The sequence below is a fragment of the Scylla paramamosain genome, chromosome 47, assembly GCF_035594125.1.
Source record: "Scylla paramamosain isolate STU-SP2022 chromosome 47, ASM3559412v1, whole genome shotgun sequence".
NCBI classification, from domain to species: domain Eukaryota; kingdom Metazoa; phylum Arthropoda; class Malacostraca; order Decapoda; family Portunidae; genus Scylla; species Scylla paramamosain.
This window is the reverse complement of record NC_087197.1, coordinates 4,596,312-4,618,444: the sequence shown is the minus strand read 5'-3', so window position 1 is coordinate 4,618,444 and position 22,133 is coordinate 4,596,312. Positions and strand designations below refer to the sequence as shown.

General features: G+C 42.2%; 1 protein-coding gene across 3 annotated transcripts; it reads left to right on the top strand.

The window, feature by feature from the left end:
• Nucleotides 1-2,015: 2,015 nt before the first annotated feature.
• On the top strand, nt 2,016-22,059 carry LOC135095145 (zinc finger protein 850-like). 3 transcript variants are annotated; one of them, XM_063995923.1, is made up of 13 exons: nt 2,016-2,157; nt 5,022-5,187; nt 5,345-5,396; nt 7,596-7,717; nt 8,334-8,501; nt 8,964-9,059; nt 9,437-10,216; nt 10,645-10,823; nt 11,179-11,294; nt 11,426-11,601; nt 11,918-12,121; nt 12,707-12,889; nt 13,239-22,059. In XM_063995923.1, the coding sequence occupies exons 3-13, from the start codon at nt 5,366-5,368 to the stop codon at nt 13,860-13,862; spliced, it is 2,679 nt and encodes an 892-aa protein (XP_063851993.1). In that variant the 5' UTR covers nt 2,016-2,157; nt 5,022-5,187; nt 5,345-5,365; the 3' UTR covers nt 13,863-22,059. The 3 variants fall into 3 exon arrangements, with proteins under 3 accessions (XP_063851993.1, XP_063851995.1, XP_063851992.1); XM_063995925.1 differs by lacking the exon at nt 2,016-2,157 and adding an exon at nt 4,636-4,793 and having other exon boundaries at nt 7,599-7,717; XM_063995922.1 differs by lacking the exon at nt 2,016-2,157 and adding an exon at nt 4,636-4,793.
• Nucleotides 22,060-22,133: the final 74 nt, after the last annotated feature.

Here is a 22,133-nt window from a genome sequence, read left to right as displayed (position 1 = left end):
TTAACAAAGATTTTTACATTATTAACAGGAAGTCTTTAGGAACCCGGCTAAACATCTTTGCATTAGTCCTGTTGGTGAGAGAGCAAGGCGCTTTTATTTTTAATAGGAGCCTCATAACGATATGCTGTTTACTATACTCTCTATTTGTTGATTTCTAGGTCGTTTAGTTGGTTTCTAGGCAATTTCAGCTTCATTTGGTCTAATCCCGAGCTGTATAGAAGCTTCATTTCATCAATCGTTTAATTTTATCAAATGAAGCTAAATTACGACTTTAGATTGACAAAGTATTAGCAGCCATTTTAGCTTCATTTTGGGCGTTTACTTCGTTACTCTAGTTTCCTATAAATTAACTTCAGTATATCTTTTCTCGCATTTAGATAAATTTTATAATGATCCAGGTAATTTCAGCTTCATTTCATATTTTTTTTGCTATTTACAGGAATTTTAGCGATTTTTAGCAATTCATCCTCAGTTTTTAGCTTCGCTATGTCAATCCCCTGCTTAGATAATCTTCATTCGATAAATTTCTGGGCCATATAGTTTCGTTTAATAAGTTTTCAAACGATTTTATCAATCTTTCAGCAATACTAGATTCATTTAATCAGTTCTAGACCATTGTATCAATCTATCAACAATACTAACTTAATTTGTCAACATTACTAGCTCCATTCAGTTAGTTATCAATCCTGTCAGCAATGTTACTTCATGTTATCAATTCTAGGCCATGTTATCAAACTATGAGGAATACCAACTTTATTTAACTTTTTTCTTTTTTCTTTTTTTCTTTTTTTGCCAATCTAGTAATTTTTTGTCTATATAAACATAATTGTACTATCACGTGGCCATTTTATCTAGTTTTGTCAGTTCAGCTACAAAGCTGAACCATATTAGTTGCTGGCCACTTAAGCTTCCATTTACCAATCAACAAATTATTTTATCATTACTCATATATCTTCGTTTCAACTAGTCAATCATATCAAGTCATTTTGTGAGTTATCAGAACCTTTTATTGATCCGAGACCATTCTATCTTCATTTTATAATTTTCCTGTGATTATTGCTTCATAATTAACCATTCCCAGACCCTTTACACTTCAGTTGATATATTTATTTTACTATTCACGCCTCTCTTATCAACTCCTGGTCATTTTAGCTTCATTTTATCGATATTCTGGCCATGTTAACTTCACTTTACCAAATCGTGGGCCATTTGAGCTTAACTTTAAAAATCGTTGCCCTTTAGTAATTAATTTTATGATATTTATAAGCATGTCATTTTATCACTTATTGGGCCATTTAAGCTTAATTTTTAAACATCTGACGTCTTTAGTGGTATTCTTCAGTGCTCTCTCTCTCTCTCTCTCTCTCTCTCTCTCTCTCTCTCTCTCTCTCTCTCTCTCTCTCTCTCTCTCTCTCTCTCTCCGTGGGGAGCGAGGAACGCAAGCATCTCTATCAATTTGCATGTCATTTTATCACTTATTGGGCCATTTAAGCTTAATCTTTAAACATCTGACGTCTTTAGTGATATTCTTCAGTGCTCTCTCTCTCTCTCTCTCTCTCTCTCTCTCTCTCTCTCTCTCTCCGTGGGGAGCGAGGAACGTGGGGAGTCACCCTGTCGCGGTGGCGGGGCTCGAAAAGTGGTCGGTGGTGCCACCTTCTTTGATGGCTTCTCTGTCACTGAAGGGTTTGGTGTCCGTCGGCTGCGTGGATCAAAGCGCTCCTCCTTTATCGCTGGTGGACGTAGACTGCCAGGAATATTGCTTTCCTTTCCTCCTCCTTTCTCTTCGCGGCGCGTATGATCGCAATGTTGCCCCGCCTTCCTTTTTGTATCAATCAAAAATCAATCTCTTTTACGGACGATCATAAGAGATTTCCCTTCTTGCTACGCTATATAGGCAAGGAAGAGCCTTATGGGGTACAGAGGTGTGTATGTACAGCGGTGGTTTATGTGGAAGGGAGGACTAGGGGAAGACAAAGGGTTAGGTGGAGAGACAGAATCGAGAGAGACACGGGACAGCCGGGCCTGGGGGAGGAGAATGCACCAAACAAGTTATTGGCGAGGACGTGATGGCCTGTATTAAGAAACGCTTTGCTCTCTCACCATGACTATTTTCAAACGTCACAGAGATGATAAGGGGGTTTCTTAAGTGTCTATCTGGTGAGTAATGTAGAAATGTTGATATGTCTCTACAACTCTAAAAACAACCTTAAAATCCTTAAAATCACCACGACGTTTTTCAAAGGCTGCAGAGATTATTAGTCGGTTGTAATGTAGAAATGTTGTTAATCTGTTCCTAGAATTGAAAAAAAAAGCACCATTAAACTTCGACTAGAGCCTTTTGAATGTAGTGAAGATGTGGCCCATGTGTTGCAGAATATGGCCCCCAAAACGCTCTCTCTCTCTCTCTCTCTCTCTCTCTCTCTCTCTCTCTCTCTCTCTCTCTCTCTCTCTCTCTCTCTCCTGAATGTATTATTTTATCTCTCCATCTTCCTCCATGTCTATTCTGTCCTCTTTTACTGTCCTCTGGTTATTATTGCGTTACTGTTATTGTTATTGTTCATCGCGCTCTCTTCATTTATTTATTAACATTATTATTATTATTATTATTATTATTATTATTATTATTATTATTATTATTATTATTATTATTAACCATTCAGTTATATTTGTTCATCAATCTCCTATTTCAAGTCTCCACTAATGTTAATCAGCCACCCGTCTATCCCAGGCCACCCAATCAGACGTGTCTCATCTGTCTTCCTCCGTGGATCGTCACATGTACCTATTTTTCCATATCTCTGTCACCATTTCGTTGCTCGTATATATTTCAAGTCTCTACCCATCTATTCCAAGCCACCCAAGCACCTCAGCCAGACTCTTTATCCCGTCTCTTGCTGTTTTGCTTCCTGTTTCGTCTTTTATCATTCCCTACTCGTATATGTTTCAAGTTTGCTGTCCGTCTATTCCTAGCCACCCAAATGGCCCAGCCAGACTTGTTATCTCATCTCTCTATACCTTGTTTCTCCTTAATTCCTCCTTTTATCGTTACTAGGTTGCCATTCAGTTATATGTTTCAAGTCTGCTGTTCGTTTTCTCCCAGCACTGCATTGTTACCTTTGTAGATCACCTATCTCCTGTGTTTCTCTGTGCTGTCTCGCCTTCTTTTTTTTTTTTTCCTCTCTTTTTTTTCTAGGTTGTCATTTTGTTACATATTTCAAGTCTGCTGTCCGTCTATTCCAACATCCCAAGAGAATTTGTCATACACCATATCCCCGTGCACTGGTTCTGCGTCTCCGTGTTGTGTCTCGCTTTTTTTTTTTACGATCCCCGGCAGTTTTTCATTCCGTTACTATTAATTCTGAAACGCTTCTGCGCCGCACCTCACCTCCACTACTTTCAAAAGCCTCTAGTTGAAGCTACACGGGTTTTTAAGGATGTTGTTACAGTTCTAGTGACATATTAACGAGATTTCTACATTATTAACAGGAGAAACTCTTGAGAACCCGGCTAATAATCTCTGTGGCCTTTGAAAATAGTCGTGGCGAGAGAGCAGAGCGTTTATAAATACAGTCTATCATAATCTGCTGCATTACTTGCTCTCCCCTGCTGTTTATATTTTACTATATATCTCACCACTCAGATATCAAATATACTCAGTTAACATCAGAACTTACACCTGAAATGCATATCTACAGCTATCAGCCTTAGTAAACCATCATTATGAGGTAGAGAATGACTAAAAAGAATATTAGACAGGTAGAGTAGATGAGGTTGGGCTATGCAAGGGTCCGCCATCACCCTCGTCTCCTTTTATATCCCCATTTGTGAGTCAGCGCCATGACCTTTATAAGCTCAAGAAAAGTCAATGCCGGGCTGGGGGAGGGAGCAGGAACTAAATATACCTGCACTAAACATAAACCCATGCATGAACCTGGGCTTAATCATTACATGTTAAAATCACTATAAAAAAAAAAAAAAGAATTATATATCTGAGCTGTATAGTGCAACGTGTAGTAGTAATATGCACCACCTGTGTGTCTATTAATAAGCCATGAAGGATACTCCCTGAAATGTGAGGTAAAACATATATATCGATAAAGAGAGGAAAGGAAATTACTTAACATATGTGAACGTGGCATTAGAAAACGGCATCTGTCAGTGAATCAGGTACACTTTCTATGTATATATATCAAAATACCGGTTACTCCATCCTCTCAGGTCGCAAAACCAGTGGGGAGCCCGTACAGGGAGGCATGGAGGCGGGAAGAGATTAAAAAAAAAAAATTATACAAGGATATAATATGTATGTATACGTAAGAGATGGCAAGGAGGAGGAACTTAATTATAGATCGGTCATACATTACATACACCAAAATACCGGTTACTTCTCTTCCCGACACCGGTAATCGTACGGGGAGGCATGGAGGCGGGAAGAAATAAAGAACAGGAGGCAATGTCGAATAGGAACAAGCAGTAGCAAAGAACAATGGAGAGAGGAGATGAATCATTGAGGGTGGGGGGGCGAGGGGGAGAGGGAGGCAAGGTTCAATAAATCAGATTAACTTTAAGTATATCCCAAAATCAAGCCATAGTAGCTATATCCCCGAGGTGTGTATGGGGAGATGGAGACGGGAATGGGCTATGGGGAAGGTGAGGGGGGCCAGGATGACGGGTATAAATAGAATTGGTGTTAGTAATAGGGGTAAGGCGGCCCTCTCAAGAGTTGCGCAGCCAAACCATACCATGGAATCCATTACGCGCCCCCTCTTTTCTCCATGATATTCTATTGACAGGTGAGTGAAAACCAGACCCACACCTGCCTACATCCTTTCATTAACACCTCCACCACCTGTCCGCCCCATAAGCCAACCTCTAGCAGTGCAAATTAGTGTAAAAATCCAGAAAAGGATGACTAGTGTGAGAAAACTTCATGGGATCTCATATTGATTTACGGAGCCTAGAGAAGGAGAGGTATATCTCTCTGGGTTTCTCTATTCATACGCCTCTCCCATCCTCCCTAGGGCGCGGTGTGGCTGGCAAAGGACCTGTGCTTGAAGTGTGAGACGCCAGAATGTGGATCAGAGGGTGCAAGATGCGATTTTTGATCAATTTTTAGCAAGTTATAGAAGTGAAGATCATGTTTTGCCTTCGCAGTCGCGCCAACCTTCCCGGATCGTCCATATTTCGGTAACTCAAATATAATTAAACACTATGCTAACACGTATCCAGTGGTTATAAGTGACGTGTTTATATCTTGAGTTGAATTTTTAGTGGTGAAATTAGTGAAATGAGGGTTCTTAGTGGGTTGAAATGGAGATATTAATGCACGGTGTGGTGTTTTCAGGTTGGCCAGCCTGGTGACAGCATGAGCGATCTGCCCACCACTCCGTTTGAAGGTGTTAGCTGAGCTCGCTCTCCACTACACTCCATTCTCCTCCACCACACCCCCTGCACCTCTACCACACCCAACCACAGCCCCTCTACCCTTAGCACACCCCGCCACACCTCCTGTACCTCTCCACCACATTGCCCCCACCACAGTCTAGTTAATCCCCCCATCTCTACCACACTCCTTGTATTCCTAACACACCCTACCACACCTGTACCTCTATTTCTACCACATTAACCCCACCACAGTCTTGAGTAAATTCCTTTGCCTCTACCACATTCCACCACACTCCTTAGCCCTCCATCTCCACCACTTCATCCCCTTACCACACTAGTGCATTCATTCTGTCTCTACCACACATCCTATACATCCACCACACTACCACATACGTTGAGCCTCTTTCTGCACCACATCCCTGCCATACTCCCACACCTCCACACCTCATTCTTTCAGTGTCATATTTCTATCTCCATTACACTTCCTCTGCCTCTCACTAACTGGTCCCCCTCACACCTTCACTAGACAGGATGTAGTTTATCTCGTTTATTTGACACACACACACACACACACACACACACACACACTCTCCCAAGTGTTGCCCCCTTCATCTGAATTTACTTGATCTAACTTAACTTCACCTTACCTTACTCTGCCTTACCTGGCAGAGTAACTTATCCTATAATACCTTAACTAATCTATTCTAACCTTACGTTGCCTTACCTAACGTAGCGTAACCATATCTTGCCATAACGAAGCACTTTACCTTACCTTTAGTTATTTATCTTGTTACCTTGTCTTACCTTACTTAATCTAATCCTACTTTATCCTGTCTAACCTTATCTAACCTTGGCTAGTCTTAACTTGCCTTGCCTTGCCTTGCCTTGCCTTGCCTCATCTTTCTAAACCTAATCTAAGTTAGCCTAACCTAACCTTGGCTACTCTTAACTTTCCTTGTCTCGCCTTAAATTACCTCGTCTTTCTATACTTAACCTAACATAAGCTAACCTAATCTAACCTTATCTTTACCTGACCAAACCTAACTTAGCTTACCTGACCTTACTGCATCCCATCTTACCTTTCTGTACATTAACTAACCTTACCTTACCCTTAGTTAACCATACCTAACCACCTAACCTTACCTTTCCTTACCTAACCACACCTTACCTTACTGTACCTAACCTAACCATACCTAACAATGAATGTGTCACAAGAGTGTGGGTGTTGTGAATATATTTTTTATATATGTTCTTGATAAGTTGAATCTTATGCTTTCTTATTCTCCAATTGTTTATTTATCATGTACTCAATTGAATGATTCTGTAATGGGATGTTTTTATTATTAGCCTCTTCAGTTTGTGTCAGGTCAGCGAGGTTAGGTGAGGTTAAGACAATGTGGGTGTTTAGGGGTGTTCCATCTTTTGCTGATTGATTGTGTTTTTAATTTTGATGTATCTTTTTGATTTATGAGTATCGAGTCTTTATTGAGGATCTTAAATTCAAATGACATGGAAATTTATTTATTCATTTATTTATTTTGTGGATGTGTCATAGTAATACTTTGTTGTCAGTTTTTAAGTTTGTCAGTTTTTGTCTTGTATTTGTAGTTTATGTTATATTTTCAGCAAAGTTGGGTTCTTAATTATCTTTTTTGTCAGTGATATAGATATAAAAAGTTGTTTTCTAATAGAAAAACTTTTTTATATATATATAAAGGGGCTCCAACAGAGGGCAACAAAAAGGAAAGAAAAAAATGCCCATTGTGTTTTTTAATTGATTGATTGATTTGAAAGGACTGACAAAAAAGGAGAGAGAAAAAGTCCCACTGTGTTTTTTAATTGATTGATTAATTTGAAATGAGTGATGGTGCATTTTGGCTCGCATTCTAATACTCTGCTATGGAAGGGATAATTTTAGAGACTAATAGGTAACATTATAATTGTGATAGTGGCTAATATTGATGTTTTCCTAGTGGTGACTTTGAGGTAGTGAGGTAGTAAGGTGGTCCATGAGACTGTCCCTCTCCACCAGGGACTGACGGAGCCAAGAGTGTGAATGATGTACGTGTGAGTGTGTGGAGCTTTGTCTGGGCCACTGTCTAGGATAGGCAGATAGACATAGATGAACATTTATAACTAGTACTAATTAATATTCATGTTTTCCAAGGTTAAATTTCCTGTGGTAATTGGTAATGTTTGTCTCTCCCAAGTAGACTTAATCCTGGGTAGTCAGTTCCTGCCTGCACTGGCCACTGTCGACCGGGAGAACGGAGAACCAGTGGCCCGGGTTGGAGTATTGCAGTGTCGCAGGTGCAATGCAAGCTTCTTACAGGTGAGTGCTGCTACCTTATCTCTCATACAGTCACCTCTTGTGACACATAGGGAACACACTGCCAGTATTCATTATCCCTTTCCATGAGGGACCAACAGGGTTGAATGTGTGTGTGTGTGTGTGTGTGTGTGTGTGGGGGGGCATGCTTTGTCTGGGCTATCGTGTGTAGGATTACTGGTCTGGTATATAGATAAGTAGATATAATTGCTTCTCTGCAGGACTAGAAATTATATTCACCAACTTTGATACCACCTTTGGCTGGCGCATTCACTCTTGTCATAGTTTTTGAGGGAGTTGTGTTCTTGAATTTTTTGGTGCCTTATCTGGGCTGCTTTTAGTCTGTTGGAAGCTGTTGGCATTTTTAGTGTGTTTTCATGATTATAGTGACCATCTAATGAGGCTGGCAGTAGTTTAAGAGGCTCCAGTGGAAGTTACTGTGATTTTCAAGACTGATTTCATAGTTGTATTCATAGTTTAACAGTGATTCAGCACTAATACTGAGGAAAACACTCATGAGAACCACTTAGGAATCACTAGCCTTTGTAAGCAGCCATCACAAGAAAACAAACCACCAGTCTGACCGAGACTAGACTAACTTGTGTGTACGCCCCGGCAGGTGAGGGAGGCACTGTCCCACTACCGCCTTCACATCTTTGAGACACATAAGGAGCACTTCACAGTGGTGGTTGGAGGCACCTGTCCACTCCCAGGCTGCATCCTTGGCGCCAAGAAGATCCCCACCATACACTTCCACTGCTCTTACTGCTGCTTCATGTCCACTGAGGTGAGGTCTGCCACCACCACCACCAACACCAGCACCTCCACCTCCACCACCACCATTGTCACTGTCATCTTGTTTAATTTCCCCGTATGGAGTTGGATACTTTACGAGTCTCTCCCAAGCTTTCCCTGAGAGACAATGCTTTCTGTGGTGTTTCTTCTCTCATCTGGCTTATGATAGTGGTAATAGTACTGTGTTTGTGGTAATGGTGGTGGTAACAGTGGTGGTCTATTAGTGTGTGTTAGGCATAATGGTGGTTGTGATATAGTGGTGGTAAGTGGTGCTCTAGTAGTGTAGTAGTGTATGTTGGGGTTAATGGTGGTGGTGATGGTGGTGGTAATAGTGGTGGTCTAGTAGTGTGTGTTGGGGGTAATGGTGGTGGTAACAGTGGTGCTCTAATAGTGTGTGTTGGGAGTAGTGGTGGTGGTGATGGTGGTGGTAACAGTGGTGCTCTCCCCGCCACAGATCATGGACCTGCCGCTGCACATGGAGAAGCGTCACCTGGCATTCTACAGGGAGGTGAGCCTGGTCCTGCGTGGTGACGACATCCAGCGCACCAAGGTATTCACTCCTTTGGCTCTCACTTCCAAACGCGTCTCCACCTGTGTACTATCGGCAGATCTCTAACCTGGTATAAGAAATGCATGAAAAATAGAAAACTGGTGAACTATTTTGGCAGCATGGGGAAGTAATAATTTTCATGTAAAAAAAACTTACCCATGTTTTTGCATTACAAGTGAAAACATAGATAGAGGTACTAAGATATTTAAGGAAGATTAAAAGCAACTCTTTAATGACTGTATGACACTTTTTATTATATTTCTGTAAATCTGTATCAGTATTCAAGTGAAAATGTAGCTAGAGACACTAAGACATGTGAAGAAGATGATACAACACCACAATACATCACCTCAACCTGTGTGTCCTGTCTGCTGCAGGTGTACACGTGTGGCGAGTGTGGCACCAAGATCCAAGGCACCGTGTCCATCGTGCGGCATCTCCTGGCACACGACACAGACCAGCAAAAGCCTGGCATGGCACTCATGAATGGCACTGGCGATGGCGGTGGGCAGGCGCTGCTGAATGGAGACGGGAAATGTGACAGTGACAGCGGCGGTGGTAGCAGTAAGGAAGGAAATGCATTCTCGGAGCACTTGTTAGCTGGGGAAAATGGCATTGTGAATGGGTACGAGGAGAAGAAACCAGTGGAGAACGGCCTGAGCGTCAAGGAGGAGAGTGTGGACGTGCACTTCATGCGTAGTCTGCAGGGCATGGATGGGGTGCTGGGCATGGGGCACCACTACCACAGCGAGGGGGAGATGGGAGACGGGGAGCCCATGGACATTGCCTCAGACAGCCAGCCATACCTCCACAGTCCCTTGGAGAGTGTGCAGGTGGAAATCAACCCTCTGGACATCCTCACCACTGTCATGGAGGAGGACCAGAAGAGCACCAACCCTGTCTTCCCACCAGAGCACTTCCTCCTGACGTTACCAGCCCCTGCACACTTCCTGGAGGGGTCGGGCGAGGCAGGGGTGCAGGAGGAGGTGACGGAGGGGACGCCAGAAGCACAGGAGCAGGATGAGGATGCAGGGAGCACGGAAGGATACTCGGATGTCCCCAGCGATATCCTACTGGACCATCCGGGGGTGTACAACTGTGACCGCTGTGAGGAGACCTTCCGGTACCAACACCAGCTGGTCACACACAAACACCAGGTGGGTCTTCCATCTTGTTGATAGGTGTGAGTAATGGCCATCAAATTTACTGCTACTTTTGTGTATCTGTATGTTAGATGTGTATAGATAGCCTAGTTGTGGTTTTGGTGTGTGTGTGTGTGTGTGTGTGTGTGTGTGGGATTCTTTGCATCATTTGTTCATTGTGTGTTTATTTTTTTCTGATTTATAGTAATTCCTCATTATTACTTTTTGTTCATTGTATGTCTTTAAATTAATTCTATACTCATATATTCAATCATTCTCTAAATTTATTACCCAGCAACATTTTCATGCCCCTCAATCACTAACTAACACCCTCATAGTTACTCTATACTCAGTTATTGAATCACTCCTCAAATATATGTATTACTCAACAAAACTTTCTTTCTGCATCACCACCAACGAACACCCTCTTGATGGTGCCACAGGTTCATCAGGCACTTGAGGCCCAGTTTGAGTGCCAGGTGTGTGGACTGGAGTTCCTGATGGTGCAGGAGTTAAAGAGACACATGATGACACACTCAGGGGGCAGCGTCTTCTCCTGCAGCGTGTGTGGCCAGACCTTCCCTGACCGGCCGGCACTGAAGGCACACACTGTCACTCACGGGTCAGTCAGGTGGTTTGTTTGTTGGTCATTTAGTCAGGCAGGCAGGCTGGGAGTTGGTGCATTGATTGTTCAGTTAGGCATTCAGTTGCTAAGGTAGGTCACTCAGTCAGTAGGTCAGTTACTTAGTTGGTTAATTGGTTAGTGAGTCAGTTAAGCATTCAGTCTGTCAGTCCATCCATCATGAATCTGCCTGTTGACTTACTGTGTTGTTGACGTATCAGTGGTATAAACATTCCTATTCCTTCATGACATCAGCAAAACTTACCTTTAGTCTCCTCCTCTCGAGCATCCCCAAATCTAAACGCAGCATTTTGTAACCTCTCACTCTCACTCATATCATTGCCTTGTGTCGCAGGGGGTCCACGGAGCGCTCCAACAAGTGTGAGTCATGTGGCGTGGAGTTCCCATCCAAGTCTGAACTGACGCGACACATTGTTAAGTACCAGGGAACATGCAACCCCAACAAGAGTGGTGAGTATGTGTGTTTGTAGGAAAGAGACAAAGAAAGAGAGAGGGGGGAGGGGTAGAGAATGACATGCACAAAACCTTTGTATCCTTCTCACATTTAGTCAGTCACTCATCCTTGCAATGCCTGCCACCAGAGGGTGTTCGTTGTGCCACATGTGGGGAGGACCTGCCCACCCTGGAGGCCCTGAAGGTGCACCGCAGGACAGCACACCCCACCCCTGAGGTCACCCAGGGGTCTGGCAAGAAGGGCTTTGAGTGTGACTACTGCGGGAAGACTTTCAACTGTCGCTCCAACCTTCGTGATCACTTGGTGAGTCTTTCAGTTTCTCAGTCTTGCCTCTCTTGGCTCACCTCCAGGCTGACAGGTGTTTGGTGTCTCACTAACATCTGTCCATGTACCAGGCCAGCAGTCCCACACAGTATGGCCCAGACAAAGCATCACACACACACACACACACACACACACACACACACACACACACACACACACACACACACACACACACACACACACACACACACACACACACACTGTCAGCCCTGTCTGCCCCCAGTAGAAAGGGGCAGTCTCATGGCCCACTGTACTACACCCTGGGCTTACCACATCCATGTATTCTGCCCCTTAGGTGGTGCACACAGGGGAGAAGCCATACCCATGTGATATCTGTGGCAAGTCATTCAGCTTCATCCACAACATGAAGACCCACCGGCTGACTCACAATGAGGGGCGGAACGAAGTGTGTCCATACTGTGACAAGGCGTACAAGAGCAAGATCTCCCTCTACTACCACATGAAGAAGGGCAACTGCAAGGGGCTCTCCACAAAAGAGGTGCGGAGAACTGTGTGTCACCTTGTTCTGGCATTTGATTTTCCTGGATTTATCTTATACAGTTCCAAAGACAACTATTTTTAAGGGTTACAGTATTGTATGGACTTATTGGTCTTATTGTTATTATTTGTATTGTTATTTGCACACACACACACACACACACACACAGAGGATAAATGAAGGATGTTTAATGAAGAAGACAGGTACATCAACCCCTCTCTCCTCATCCCAGCCCTCCATCTTTCTCTAGAATAGCTTTGAGACAGTCACACCCTCATGGCAGCCCTCCAGCCCTCCTCAGAGTTAAGCCATTACCTCCTCACTTGCTCATGCCATCCCTCATCCATTCCAAAAATAAAATAGTCCTCACATCAGCCAGAATTGAGTTTTCAATCTTTCACACCCCCATGGCAGCCCTCCAGCAATCCTCAGAGTTAAGTGTTAACTCCTCATTTGCTCATGCCATCCCTTCTCCATTCACAAAATAAAGTTGTTTGTTCCTCTTCTCATTCCAGCCTCATATCCCTTACCAAAATTCCACTTTTATTCCATCTCACTCCTCTCCTCACTTGTCTCTCCCTGAAGGTGCCAGAGGGATACCACAGATGCACTGAGTGTCTGCAGATGTTTGCCAGTGAGGACCGGTACAAGAGCCACAAGGAGAAGGGCCACTGCCAGGTCTCGCATCGTTGCCAGCACTGTGGCCTGAGGTGCTCGACGGAAGCCAGGCTGCAGAACCACCTGCAAAAGGGCCTGTGTCTTAAGAAGGTGTGTGTGGTGTGTGATTACAAGGCTGTAGGTGGGATGGGATGGCATTTTGTGTGATGTGTAAGGGGATCTTGATTTATGATAGTGTAGGAAGATGTGTTGGTGTATGAAAGTATAGATAGTGTGTGAGGTGTAGAAAGTGTAGGAAGGATATGTGATTGTTTAAAAAGTGTGTAAGATAGTATGAGAGGCGTAAAAGTAACTCAGAAGTGGGCAGTATAGGACAGTTTGTGAGTATAACTAGAGGATAACAAGGAAGATTTGTGAGTGTTTGTAACCATAGAGAATGACATGTGACAGAGCTACATGATGAAAAAGTAACCCAATGACCCAACCTTGCACACCTCAGGAATCCTCAGGAGGCAGCTCTGATCCCCCACCAAAGCGTCGCCGTGCTCCGAACAAGGAACGCGAGAAGCCGCAGGAGGAGATTGTATGTGACCGCTGCAACTACACCAAGGACTGCTGCTGCACCTTCTCCTGCAAGCACTGTGGCAAGCGAGTCTTCTCCATCATGGCCTACACGATGCACCAGGACAAAACCTGCTCTGTTCTCAAGCAGCGGCGGGAACGAATCCGCATGGCCATCATGGAAAAGAGGCGACGGAGGGAGGACCCAAGCCTTCCTCCCTTACCTGACTTGCCTCCTCTGCCCGAGACACCAGTGCACAATTCTGGCCGGTACACGTCACACAGAAAACTGCTAATGCTTGACCACAGAAGACCCACAAAGACTGAGAAAACCACACCAGCAAAGGAGAAGAAAGTGGTGGTCAAGGAAGAACCAAGGGAGGTGAAGGAAGAGGCAGTCACACCTCCCATCACCACCACACCCATCACCACCCCTATCACCACTCCCATCACCACACAGGGGGATGGCGAGGGCGACGACAGCAGCTCAGGGAGTCTCACGGATCTCTCCACCTTCACCTCACCAAACATCCTGCAGCCGGTCACCAACACCAGCGAGTGAGGTGCCGGCCTGCAGTGCCCCTCGTGAACCTGGCACTGCCCCCCTTACCTGCTTGGTCAGAGTAGGTTGTGAGCTGAGCCTACACCTGCTGGATAGGCTTGCTTCGTACTCAGTAATCGTACCTGACTTTCCCTACGTGCCAAAGAAAGGCTAGTGTTGATGGCGGTGGTGGACGAAGAGACAGAGGAAGAGGAAGGAAAAAAGACTCCTCATGTTGAATTTCCACATGACAGACAGTTCCAGGACCTGAGGGCAGAAGGAGAGGCAGTGGAGATGGATGAGTGGAGTGTGAAGAGATGAGGAGAGAGATAGGGAGGGAAAGGAAGAGGTGTTGGCAGAGGCAGAGATAGTGGGGATGGACCAGTGGATTGTAAAGAGACAAGGAGGGGAACAGAGAGAAAGGAGAAGAGGAGGAGGAGGTCTGTTAATAAAAGGAGAGCTGTGTCACCTCTCTGTCACACATATCCAGCAAGGAAAAGCATTGTCTTGCACCAGTTTAGTGAGTGTTTCCTCCTCTGCTTGTGATAGTAAATTTAAGCTCAGACACGAAGGAAAGGCAAAGTCACAAGACTAGCCGACTGGTGGAACACTTGACGCACGAGTGATTGACAGACGTACCATGTGGGTCCCCTCTGTGCAAATGGAAGGGGGTTTTATCTCTGTTTTTTTAGCATTATTTATACCAGAGGGGTGTGGCAGCGTAGGCTTGGGTTTTTGTGCGGTCCAACTCAAATGCATGACTCGAAATACAGTGGTGGTGGTGGTCAGTGAGGAGTGTTGCATGATTGTGAATGTTTTTTTCTGTGGCAAGAAGGAAAGTGTTCTGCATTGCATTGCATTTGAAGTCTTCCTGATGCCTCGGTGAAAGACGCTTTGTCAACCAAGAATGAAAAAGGCTTAACTTTTTGCCACAACTTTGAATGAACTAATTACTGGGATTGAGGTGAAGGTGGAGTTCAGGAGTAAACTTATGAGAACTGATGTTACTTACAGGGTTTAAGTGACACAGTGAAAAGTTGGTTCATAATGCTAATGTACTTGTAAAGTAATCACCTTTTTTACAGGATGGATGTGTGTGTGTGTGTGTGTGTGTGTGTGTGTGTGTGTGTGTGTGTGTGTGAGAGAGAGAATTAATTGAACTGTATGAGTTAAGATGAACAAACAGACAGACAACAGGATGAATAACAACCATGGCAATGCGTCAGGAAAACAAACAAAGTAACAATTGACAATACACCCTCATAAAAAAAATAAAATAAAATGGTAAAAGGAAAAAAAAAAAGAAAACGACAAGCGACATTTTAAATGTAAACACTCAGGAAGATTTTTGTTGTGTTTTCTTGAACGTAAACTGTCATTTCTTTTCTCTCTGGGAGCGTTAATTTAATGTCAGCTGCTTACGCCGATTTCCGTCTGTTGGCTTGCCAGGGAATGCGTTGTGGGTTGCGTTTGACGACAGTTGCGTTCCGTCGCGTTCCGTTCCGTTCCTTTCCGTTTCACCTTGACCTGACTCACAAGACAACGTTGATTTTGTATGACTTAAAATTTGAACATGCTGGCAATCCTTAGAAGATTGTTTGTGTATGATTTTGGTGTTATTATTATGATCATTACTATTATTGTTTTTTTACGTCTGTTAAACAGTTAAGGTATAATTTATAAGCTATTTATGTATTTAGTTTACGTAACACTTAACGCCGGCATATAAGATGCAGTCTTACCCTCGTGTATCTGTTTCACAGTATACTAAACCGATGCTCCAAGAAATATAAAAAAATATATAAAATCTTCATCCTTACATCTTTTGCCTCCTTGATAGATTTAACTCTCTCTCTCTCTCTCTCTCTCTCTCTCTCTCTCTCTCTCTCTCTCTCTCTCTCTCTCTCTCTCTCTCTCTCTCTCTCTCTCTCTCTCTCTCTCTCTCTCTCTCTCTCTCTCTCTCTCTCTCTCTCTCTCTCTCTCTCTCTCTCTCTCTCTCTCTCTCTCTCTCTCTCTCTCTCTCTCTCTCTCTCTCTCTCTCTCTCTCTCTCTCTCTCAGTCTGTACACCAGGCAAACATACTTCTGTCTTCCACTGCTATTATGGTGCATGTTTTCTCAATTACTAACTTCTTTTCAGACATCTCTCTTGTTCCACCACCACCTCCAAACATTGTACTACCTGGAAAGTGCAAAATCTATTATCTCATCCCCTTCTTTGTTGTAGATGCTTCTAAAGATTCCATACATTGCCTTTTGTGTTAGGAATTGTTGCATACGAAAGAGTTTAAGAAGGAAAGTTTAAAGTTAACTATAGTATCCAATTTGTACCCTTGATGTTAATTTTAATTTAGCCCTTATTCTTTTGTTTTATTAAGAGATGCAGCTCTCTTTCTCTAGATCTATATACCAGGCGTGCTTAATGTGACCAGAGAGGAGAAGCGCCTATGAGTTATTATAGTGTTCATTTTACACCTTCAATGAATATAACTTTCATCCTTGATAGATATAGCCTTTTCTCTTCATCTGTATACCAGTCCTGTATAAATACCACAAGGAAAAAAAGTAAGAGTTAACCATATCCATTTTGTGCCTTTATTCACAGTAATGATCTATTTGTATCTATTGTACTTACCCAAAACGAGAAAAAAAAGGCTTGAAAATCTGATTAAAGTTGCCATTTAAGCTGATCTTTTAGTGAGGATAACTATCAGCATAAGTCTGTCTGTCTGTTACTTGCCAGACCTGTACAACCAAGAGAGAGGGGTAGAAAAAAATGGTAATTTATAATGAAGCTGCCTTTTTTGTACGTCAGCTGATCTTTTGCAATCTTTCTTTTATATTCTAGACCAACACATCCCTAAAGGTTTGATGTGAATAAGTATCTGCCTTTATTTATCAATCTATCTATCTATTCAAAGCTTTCATATCTTTGTTTTATATTCTTGACCCACATACCCTTTGCATATCTTCCTCCCCCCCAGTTGATCTTTTGCATTGCTTTATATTCTTACACACACACACACACACACACACACACACACACACACACACACACACACACACACACACACACACACACACACACACACACACACACACACACACACACCCCTAAACCTTTGATGTAAACTGCTATCTACATCTTTACTTATCAATCTGTCTATCTCTATTCAAAGCCTGCATGTCTTCCCCTTCAGCTGATCTTTTGCAGTTTGTTTTATATTGACCCTTGTGTCCCTAAACCTTTAATGTAAATTGCTATCTACTTCTATATCTATCAATCAATCTATCTCTATTCAAAGTGTGCATAACCCTCTCATGAAAAAAGGAAAGAACATGAAAAAAATTTATCTCTACATTTTTAGCATTAAAATAAATGCTGTAAAAATATTTAAAAAATAATGATAATGATAATAAGTACATCTTATATACCGGCAATCTGGGTATTTATTTATTTATTTATTATTGTGAATCTACTACTACTTCAGGCTAAGAGTGCACAATAGTGTTAGTAATAATGGTATCTCTTGGGCTTTTTTTTTTTTTTTATATATATATAATTTTCACCCTGTGGCAATGTGAGTCAGTGAGTGTGTGTGTGTGTGTGTGTATGTGTGTGTTAAAGAAAATAGTCAGGGGCATGGAGTCATTCTTTCCTTGCTAATTTTCGCTGTGATAGCCAAAAAATAAAAATAAATAAATAAATGAAAAAAAAGTTGGGCTCGTCTAGGCACAAGGGCACAAAATGAGATCACAAGGGTAGGTGGGGATGCAACTGATTCACTCGTCTCTAACACTCCTGCAGCTGTATACGATAGTTTGCTAGTACGTAACCTGTATTGTGAGAGGGGCATTTGTACACTGAGAAGCACAGGGAGAGGTTTGCTTAGGTTTTTGTAGAGGTGTGTTCAAGTCTCTAGGAGATGATGGAGGTCTGCTTAAGAGAAAGAAGAGGTGTGCTTTAAGGAGGAGAGAAGTCTTAGAGGAAAAAGGTGATGTCTGCTTAGAAGAGAGCGAAAGTGTTCAAGTCATAGAGGAGAAAGAAGAGGTCTACTTTGGATAGAAGAGAGGGAAAGTGTAGTCTTGAAGGAGGAGAAAGAAAGTGTTTAAAGTTTAGAGAAGAAAGGAGAGGTCTGCTATAAGAAGGAGAAAGGGGAAGTGTAAAGTCTTGGAGGAGGAAAAAGGGAGAAGAAAGAAAGTGTTTAAGGCTTAGAGAAGAAAAGAGAGGTCTGCTGTAGGGAGGAGAAAGGGCAAGTGTAAAGTCTTAGAGAGAAAGAAGGGAGGAGAAAGAAAGTGTTTAAAGCTTAGAGAAGAAAGGAGAGGTCTGCTGTAGGAAGTAGAAAGGAAAAGTGTAAAGTCTTGGAGGAGGAAGAGGTTTGGTCAAGTGTTTTAAGTGGAAGGCAGATGTGTTTCAGTGTGGGAAGGAATGAGAGGAAATTTGCATGTGGTGTGAGAAGGAAGAGGATGAATTTTCTTAGAGAAGGAAGATGTAATGATGCTAACTCACCACATCTGTGTCACCACTCGATGCCTCTGTGCAAAGTGTCCAGTGCAAGACGCAGCAACACTGATTCACTACATCTCATCACCATAGAATGAGTTATGGAGTTTACAAAGCAAGACAACACTGGTGACTCACCACTAACTCACCACTACACCCAATCACCACTCAGCATTGAGTCACAGTAAACGTGGTTGTGATGCGTAATACTTAACTTGGCCCTTCGATGGGACTCATGGACACTGGAGGCACATCAGGACTGAGAACGGAGGATGTCTCATTTGTGATAGTGCGTCAGAATGTGTGTCGTCCTGAGTGCGAGTCTTGTTCCACCTCGCCTCGACTTGAAGTGTGATACGACAAACGCTCTCTCGAGAATATACCGTTTTGTAGCATTTCCGTAGCGTTGGTACTGGACAGCCTGTGTTTCCTGCTGGGCATTATGTAAAGTTCCTTGGTTCACACAGCTGTTGTTGACGCCATGTGGGAGTTCATGACGTGGCAGGACTTTTGTGTGTGGACGGTGAAAAATGGGTCTTTGTGGCGTCTTCCCCCAGGGTTGTGTCTTGATTCTGATAGTGTTTTATATGACATTAAATTCTTTGGTGTTTGTGTCGTCAGTTATCACCAGGTTACTTTTGCATCAAGGTCAGTGTTTGCCGTCTGCTTTGGAAACATCACTTGTATGGAGGATAAATAAAAGCATTGCCAGGCTTGTGCGTGTTAGCAGCAGTGCACCACAAGCCTTGGGGAGGAACTCAATAAGGATACTTTCTACACTTTCCAAACACTTAAGTCTTTGTTCTTAAGTGTTTCAGGATCTCTATCTTGACTACTTTCAACAGGCTGTGGTAGACCTTGTTAGGGTTGACAAGGGTGTATTTTGTGACTCCAGCGGTAGATTAGTAGGCTTTGGTGGATGTTGTTGGGATTTTGATGGGTGTTTTCATGATTCTAGTGATAGTTTAATGAGGATTGTTCAGAGAAACACCCATGAGAACCTGACTAACATCTTTGTGGCCTTTGAAAGTAGTCCTAATGAGAGAGCAAAGCAATTCAGCCTTTTGTTTCAGTAGAATTTTTTAATTGGTCATCAAGGTAATGACAGATTTCTTAAGCCTGAAAAAAAAACAAAAAACAGATCAGTCACTCAAGCTTCCACTTTCACAAAAACACCAAAAGCCACTCCACATGCAGACACAGCAAGCCGGTGCCGCAGCATTTTGATCCCTCGCCATTTTGTGAGACTTTGTGATACAAGACTGACTGAACACGAGACAGGACCGGATGAGCGAGTCCCTTACCAAGCACAGTGTATACTTTGACCGACAAACGCTGGACTAGTAATAGTGCCAAAGCAGACACCAGTACGTATGTAGAAGGCCATCTCTCGTAGAACACTCACACAATTAGCTGGTCAGGAGGCTGTAGTGATATTTGTAATACCGTTTTGTTTATCTTTTGGTAGCCGGCAGCACAGCATAGGTGGCGAGGTACATATCACCAACCCAAGTGTTCATGAAGTAGTGTTACATAGTGTTACATAGAGCAAGTTGTCACCGCCGCCGCCAACACTTTATTACTGCTGTATTCTCAAATGTTTCACAGTCTCATCTTGACTGCTTCCAACAGGCTGCAATGGAAGTTACTGCAGGTTTTCAAGGGTGTCTTCTTGGCTTTACTGGTTGTTTTCCAGGATCCAGTGGAAGTTACCGGATGTCTTTTATGATTACGATGATTGTTTTCCGGACTGTAGTGGAAGTTGCTGCAGTTTTCAAGTGTTTTCATGATTCTAGTGATTCCGGGAAAAGTTACTGGATGTTTTCAATGATTACAGTGGTAGTTTCCTGGGCTCTAGTGGAAGTTAGTGGGATTTGCAAGGGTGATAGTTCAACAAAGATTTCACATTAGTAAGAAGAAAAACAGCCATGACAACCTGACTGATCATCTGTGTGGCCTGTGAAAGCAGTCCTGATGAGAAAATGTTTCAGAATACGGATCTTAGTCTTCAGGGTAACGGCAAGGAATTGATGCATATCCAGGGTTGTCTGTGGGAGGCGTGCAGGCGACGCCACACTGTTTGTTGAGCTGGGAGTGGAATGCGCTTACGAATGAGTTACGTTACTTGAGTAAAGTTTGTAAATAGGACCGTGTGTGAATTCTTTTAATGTTTTTATTATGTTTCACAGGACTTAACTTTTTATTTATTTACTTTTTTTTTTACATGATAAACTGAGGTCACAACATCATTATTTTATATTTATATTCTTTAACTTATTAATTTTACCTTGTAGTATCTTGATTCTATATATATAAACTAATTTATTTACTTCCTTTTCACATTTCTTCCTTATGACACACTTATTAACTTATTAATTTTACCTAGTTGTGTCTTTATTCTACATCTAAACTAATTTATTTGCTTTCTTTTCACATTTCTTGATGACACACTGAGGTCATAACACATAATTACCTCCTAGTGATATCCACTTATTTATTCATTTCTATCATGTTTTGCCTTGTTTCTATATCCAAACTTTTTATTTTTTTATAAGGTCACATTACCTTCCATTTAAATTATCAACCTCTTTTATATTTTGCTTAGATTCTACACCCACTCACTTTTTTTTTTCTCACCATAATTCTATCTTCTTTTCACAACTAAGTCCACAACACATCATCATAGCTTTTACTTTTATTAATTAATTTATTTTTTACCATTTGCTTAGATTCTACATCAACTTATTTATCTTTTTAGTAATTTATTGTTTTTTTTTTTTCCCCATCATTCCATCTTTTCATGACTAAGGCCACAACACATCATCACACCTGTTATTTATGATCAGAAATTTATTGTATCATTGTATCTAGTATTTATATTCACAAATTCATTTTTCATTCAGGTTTTGCTTATATTTCATGATACATACTTCACCTTATCCATGACAAATTAATTATTTCCATTTATGCTCCCAAACTCATTATCTTAATATTTTACAGTATCCCACCTTTCCATCACACACACACACACACACACACACACACACACACACACACTAATATTTCCATTGCCATTCCATTTTTATTTACAAACTCATTTTTACCATGTTTTAGCTTAATGTCTTGCAGTACCCACATCATCTCTCATACACTAAAGCCACACAAAACCTATTTCTACCCCATCTCTCTCTTAATCACTTTTGCCAGGTTTAGTTTATATCTTGTACCATCCCACCTTTCCTCAATTTCATAACCTATTTCTATTCACACATTATCCCACATTATCTCTCACATTAAAGCTTCACACACAAAACCTACTTCTACTCCATCTCTTCAATTTTGCACCATTCCACCTTCCTTTAAACACACAAAAGCCCACACCATTTCATAACCTCCTATTCCTATTCACACATTCATTTTTTGACCAAAGCCCTCATGAAACTTTTCCTCTTGTTCTTGTTTCACAGAGACTTCCCTTGTGAGTGTGACTGAGAGTTGCACTGCACACCTTTGGCTTTAATTTATATGCATTTCTGAGGTGCTGGAAGTGTTATGTAGTATGCATGCGAGAGTAAGAGAGAATGAGAGAGAGAGAAGGGCGTACAACTCTCTTAACTAGACTAAGCTCATCTGATCCGTCTAAAACAAGAGGACTTACCCCGAACAATCGCTCACAGCAATAAATGTCACTGTTATAGCCATGTTTCTGTAATAAATTGTGTTTCTTTGACCTACTGTATGTGTCTGTGAGTGAGCTACATTGCCATACTCCATTTTCTTTATCTACACC

Excerpts from the sequence above, each read along its gene's own strand:
- LOC135095145 (XM_063995923.1), top strand. The coding sequence starts at position 5,366 with ATGAGCGATCTGCCCACCACTCCGTTTGAAG. Across the intron at positions 9,060-9,436 it reads ACGACATCCAGCGCACCAAG|GTGTACACGTGTGGCGAGTG; the intron begins GTATTCACTCCT and ends TGTCTGCTGCAG. Across the intron at positions 12,122-12,706 it reads AGGGGCTCTCCACAAAAGAG|GTGCCAGAGGGATACCACAG; the intron begins GTGCGGAGAACT and ends CTCTCCCTGAAG.